We start from the raw sequence: 6,000 nt of genomic DNA on the forward strand, positions 1-6,000 counted from the left end.
AGGAGGCAGCTGATCGATGTTTCTCTCTCATCGATGTTTCTAACTCTCTAATCTCTCCCTTCCTCTCTGTAAAAAATCAATAAAATACATATTTTTTTTAAAAAAAGATGAGATCACAGAATATGGACTTTTGTAGCTACCTTTGTTTACAAAACACATTATGACATGTCTCCCTGTTGATTACAGAGAGACCTATCTATGCTCTGACAAGGTGGGTGTAAGAAAGTGGGCTTCACCACCACTGATAGGGAGTTGGGCTGTGTTTTGTTTTTTGATCATAAGTAATGGTGTAGTGCACACCCTCGCCATGATGTGTGTTCACCTCGGGGGACTTCTACAGGCTGGAGACGAGTATGTGGAGGGTACACGCATCTACCGCCTGCTAGCTGCTAACTAACTGTCCTTCACAAGGTTTTGCTAATTTACAAGACACAGTGATGAGAATATCTGTTTGTTTTATACCATTGTCAGGTGTGGAAATCCGTATCCTTAATTTTACTGATTTGATGGTTGAGAAGTGAAATTGTTTTCATGTGCATTTTCATGATTATTTATGAGGTTGTATGTCTTTTATGAATTGCCTGTTATATTCTGCGTCTGTTTATTTTGTAGCAACTTTAAATATTCCAATGTTAATCCTTTATCTATTATACAGGTTGCATATACTTTATTCCAGTCAGTTGCGCTTTTTTTCCTTTCTATTGAAATAATAAGTGCATGTCTTTTAACTTTTGTTTCTGGATCTTTCATCATGCAGACATTAAAAAATTTTAAACAGTAAGGTCTTCAAATCTTTTCCTTTATGCTCTTCCCATCGCAAGAGTATAATCTTTTTGCATTTTGTTTTTTAATATATTTTCTTTTTAGAATTGTGGTAAAATATACATACATACAAGTTACCATTTTTACCCTTTTTTAGGCCCAATTGAGTGGCATAAAGCACACTCACATTGTTGTGCAACCATTACCACAATCCACCTCTAGAACTTCCCCATCACCCCATATTGAAACTATTTTCTTATAATGCTTCTTTGTTTACCTTTAGTTTCAGTCCACTTGGAATTTATTTCTTTTATTGTTGTTGTTTTTTGGGGGGGGTTTTTTGGAATTTATTTCTATATGCTAAGTGAGATAAGGATCTAACTATAGAGGAGTCCATTCATTTTTCATCGTTTGACATCCGCTGCTCTCACATTCTAAATTACTATGCACACATGGGCCAGTTTTGTACCCCTTGATCTGTCTGTTCCTACACTGGCTTTATATTACTGTCTGGTAATGCAGATCCTCCAGTTAAGGGAGTGTCAGTTGTGTTTCTAGTTTGCTAAGATCTTTATCCTTTTCCTTTCTCTTGATAAATAATGGGTTTTTAACTTTGTCCATTGCCCTTTTGGAATCAAATGAGATGAATGAGCATAAATAGTTCCTTGTAATTAGTTAAACTAATGAATTACTTTAACAGATTTCCTAATATTGAGCTACCAAAATTTGAGATTCAGGCATTTGTCCAATATGTCCTATTCTTTTTTTTCACATGTCCACATTTATTTTTATTTTGCACAATGGGAAAGAAGACCCTATCAAAAAGGAACAAAACACAATTGGGGAAAAAAATACAATAGAAAGAAAAAAGCCAAGTGTTTCAGAGAAAGGCACTCTTCTGATTTGCTTTTATTTTAGTAAGGATTTTGGCCTCTGTTTATTAGTGATATTGGCCTGTAGTTTTCTTTCAGTCACCTCTGCTTTTGTGTGTGCTTTCTCTTATAATATGAGATGAGAAGTATTTTATGTTTTTCTCATCTTCTCAGACATTTATATATCATAGAAATGACCAGTTTCTAGGTGGTTTGATGGAAATGACCTCTAAGCCATCGGGCCTATTTCAGGCAGTTCTCACCTTTGCTGATGCTGCCTTGAGGCTCAACTAGAAACAGGTCCCCACACGATGCTCTCCTCTCCGTTAGCTGGTCCTTTGGGCTTGCTGTGCACTGGGGAGCTGGTTAGTGTTGAGAGCAGTTAGAGTCGTTGGGAATCCTCTTCCTGGCTAAATGGAAGCCCAGAATAAAGACAATATATGACGTCTACCTAAGGGAGTTAACTCAAGAGCTTCTTTTTTATCTCAGTAGAATGGGTGTGTAATTACTAGGAAGGGTCTGGTGATGATTCTTTTCTTACAAAGGAGATATTATTAGATTCAGACTTGCTGACTTGAAAGCTTCTAACATTCCCTTGTAGTGTTCAGACTGCCAGACAGTGGTCAGGCCCTCTGTCGTCAGCAAGCTGTGTGATCCTGGCCAAACACCCAGCCTCTCTGGATTTTGGTTTTCTCGTCTAGTCTAGTGAGGTGGTGATTGTTGTGGTGCTGGGATTAGTAGGACCCATCTCAGAATCTCCTCAGGCTTTGGAAGATGAATTTTCAGAGGTTGAGAAACAAACCACCCATTTATGACATTTATAATACATTTGGAAATTTGAACACTGACTGGATAATTGTTGATATAAAGGAACTATTAACCTTTTTGTGTGTAATAATGGTGTTTAAAAGTTTGAAACAATATCCCCTTTCTATTTTCGGGTTCCATACTGCAATATTTGTGGATAGAATGAATTTAAAAAGAAAGGCAGTGTGAGCACCAGCTAGACGTCTCCGAGGTTTGTGCAAGCACGAATGTTTTGTTTCTGGCACTGATGGTGCTTACTGTGAGTTTCCTTCATGGAGCTGAACTGTGGTGTGGTCCTGAGAAGCTGAAGGGGGAGTGGGGACCGAGACTGCTGTGCCTGCATCCGAGTCCTGAACGCATCCTTGCCTGTGGTCGCCAGGCTTTCCTCCTGCCTGGCCATACCTCTGTGGCCACACCGTGGCCGTGGCAGCCCCTGGGCATTGTCAGGCGTATTACTAACCAGGACAGAGGAAGCATCTGTGCGCAGCCTGTTTTTGGGCGGGGTGAGCACATGGGAGGTGCATCCTTTCCAGTTCTGATGGTCAGACCCTCCTCATTCCTCCTCTCCTGCCCCTCTGGCCTCCCCTCTTTACTGCTTTTCCAAAGGTGAAATCTAGAGAAGTGGGAGAACCTTGGTGAGAAAAGGCCAGCTCTCTCAACCTTGCTTCATTCTTCCTGAGCTGTAAGGCTCAGCAATTCAGGGCATCCTCCACGACACATAAAGCATGGGGAGACCTAAGAAAGGATTCATCAGCACAAGTATGGGAAACTTCTCAGTGATGTCACCCTTAACATTCACCTGGTTCCTTTTCCTGCATTTCCCTTGTCCTCATGTGTAGGAAGAGCTCACCTTTGTAGTTAAACAAGTAACTCTCGGTGCTTTATGCAGCTTGTCTCATTTAACCTCACAAGCGCCTGGGGGGCGGGGTGCTGTCATCATAAGATGAGGAAAAGGAGCTGAGAGAGCATAGTCACCGGCCCTAGAAAGTGGTGGGGGTCTCTGAGTGCAGCGTCCATGCTGTGTGAACCATTGGCTGCTGGAACGCACGTCCTTGTGCACCCAGCTTTTTCCCTATTGAGAATCTCTTTGGCATAAATTCTCAGGCATGGGGTGAGGGGCCAGAGGATCTGAAGTGGTAACTGGCAAAGTTCTGACCCTTGTTCACTACCTCTCCTGCCATAGCGCCTGCCTCCAGCTCCCTGAAGACGCACGTGAAGGCCCTCCTTTGCCAAGTTGGTGATGGCTGCTGCAGTGAACCCTGGGCACATGTGCTGTCCCGCTGAGCTGTCCACTTGTCTGAAGATCACTTTTGCCTCTGCCAGCTGTCTCTGGGGTTGGGCCTGTGGGTCCTGTGAAACTGTTAGGCTAAGTGACATGGTGCCAGCAAGGGGAGCATCGTCCTCCAGCATCTCCAGGTCTGGTTCCCAGAACCCTGGCTCCTCAGCAGGCCGGGACATTGGAGGGTCACAGTAGCTGTGACTTGCCCTGGGCAGCAGTTCATGGAAGTCGGTGCTACCCTGTGCCAAGTTGGGAGGAGACATCTTTGTGGCCTAGGGCTGTAGGGGTTCAGATTGCGAACCCTTTGCTGAGGGCCGGGGTCATCCTGGCCCTCCACCTGGCTGGTCGATATTAAAAGGACTTGTTTTGGACGTTCTGCTGCCTTCACTGAGTAGCATGGGAGAGCGCTCCCCATGCCGCTCCCTCGTAGGAATCACATCAGTAGTTGCTGCGACGGAGAATACCTAACTCAGATCCATGAGCGGGCAGAGCACACTGGGCTGTCCTCTCTCAGCCCCTTTGGCCACGTACATGTGGAGAGCAGCAGTTGCTAAGAGATGGAAACAGGCCCCTTTTTTATCATGGGTTGGGCACTTCCTGTATGCAGAAAGCCTGCGGGTCCAGAAAGGTCAAAGAAGACCAATGAACAGCAAAGGAAGTAGCTTCAAGGATGAGCCAGTAAGTCCTGCTGCTAAAACGATTCGGGCTTGAGGCTTCGCCTCTAGGTCCTAAGGAGCTGCAGAGTCCCCTGGAGATGAGAAGAGTTTGCAAGGTCAGGGAGAAGAAAGCCCCACCCCAAATCTCTCCCCAGTGCTTGGAGGTGAAACAGGGATAACCAGCTAAGTTAACATCTGGGCCGACCCAGGAAGCCTCGGCTTTAAGACTACAAAGGCCGTACTTCAGTGTTTCTGTTTCTCTCCCATGCATTTTCCTTCTTGTTCAGAGTGGGGGAATCATTGGCACTGAAGCTCCTGTGCAGCACCCTTGCTCTCGGTGCCAGCCTGAGCCCGGGAGGAGCAAGTTCCTGGACAAGTAATCGCTGAAGATGGAGCTTGGAGTCCCTCCTCTCCTCCTCACAGTACTTTTATACAATGGTAGTTTTAGATTTGGCTTAGAACCCGTTGTCCACAGCAGCCTCTCTTCCCTTCTGTACTCTAGAATGTTCCAGCTATGGTGATGAGTCAGGCACCCAGTGGGACTCTATTCAGTAGGGAGGGCCCACAGCGTGCCATGGCCGGAACTGTGGTCCAGGGTCCTGATCCAAACCAGACAACCTGCATTCAATTCAGCAGTCACCCTTCCAGTCTGAGTGGCAGCCAGGAGGGGTGCACAGCGTGCAGGAGTCAGGGGAGACAGCTGGGCATGTGTACGATAGGAGTGGAGAGGGCATCTTAAACATTGTGCCCTCCCTCCCTCCCTGACTCCTGCAGTGCTGGTCTCTGGTGACTCATAGAATGGCGCTGTATTCTTGCATCAGCTGGTAGGTAACTGCTTTCTGAAATTCAGGAGGCATTTAGTAAGTTTGAAGAAGATATGAAATCTGAAAGAGGCATCCATAGGTCAGGGGATTGATAAGTTTACAGGTAGAATAATAACATACCACCAGGACCTGAAAATAGTGGGACTGAGTGAATATGTGAAGCTTTTAGGAATCATTGGGGACAGGCAGAGGGTCCTGAACAGCTATTTGTGACGTAGGAGTGCCGCCCAGACAGCGCAGGCAGGGCTGCTCCTGAGAGATGCTGGCTTGGTGTGTGCTGGGGCCAGAGCAACAACTAACGCACCTTCCCGCTGTCACGCCAGTCCTAGTGCTTCCCACGGTGACTTCCTGAGGCTTGGGTTGCACACCCCGAAGAATGCCAGACTGGAGAAGGGGGTTGTAAGGACATGGATTCTTCACCTCAGAGGACAGGCTAAAGGGCGACGTCGTTGAAGTCCATAGAGCAGGTTCCCCGGTTCCCCGTGTCTTCTCCAGCCACGCTGCTTGAAATGAAAAGGAAGCTTTCTTCTACCCATCGCCCAGCAGACCTGGTCTGTAGCCTCAGATGGGATACTGCTGGCCGAAACGTGGAAGGATCAAAAAGGCTTTGGGTAAATTCTTGGATGACAGGTGTATGTTGATGCCCTGTGAGAGAAGATGGAGGAAGACCTTCTGTCTGTTCTTGGGCCCCCCCACAATAACAATCTTGGGCTGGATGGTTCCAGACTAAGCCCCTGTGACGGTTCTGTTCACATTAGTAAGAACAATTACAGAAATAAAAACAACTTTGCATCGCTCCA

The 6,000-nt window shown here is 46.0% G+C and overlaps 1 protein-coding gene across 9 annotated transcripts in view; it reads left to right on the forward strand.

Moving 5' to 3' along the window:
* The window catches only part of KANSL3 (KAT8 regulatory NSL complex subunit 3), a 38,134-nt gene extending 32,134 nt beyond the window's left edge, over positions 1-6,000 (forward strand). For all 9 annotated transcript variants that reach the window (XM_059659046.1, XM_059659049.1, XM_059659048.1 and 6 more), the window contains one exon: positions 3,625-6,000. In XM_059659046.1, the coding sequence (XP_059515029.1) occupies positions 3,625-3,645 (21 nt within the window). In that variant the 3' untranslated portion in view covers positions 3,646-6,000. The remainder of the gene's footprint in view (positions 1-3,624) is intronic.

The sequence above is a fragment of the Myotis daubentonii genome, chromosome 12 (genome assembly GCF_963259705.1).
Source record: "Myotis daubentonii chromosome 12, mMyoDau2.1, whole genome shotgun sequence".
Taxonomy (NCBI): domain Eukaryota; kingdom Metazoa; phylum Chordata; class Mammalia; order Chiroptera; family Vespertilionidae; genus Myotis; species Myotis daubentonii.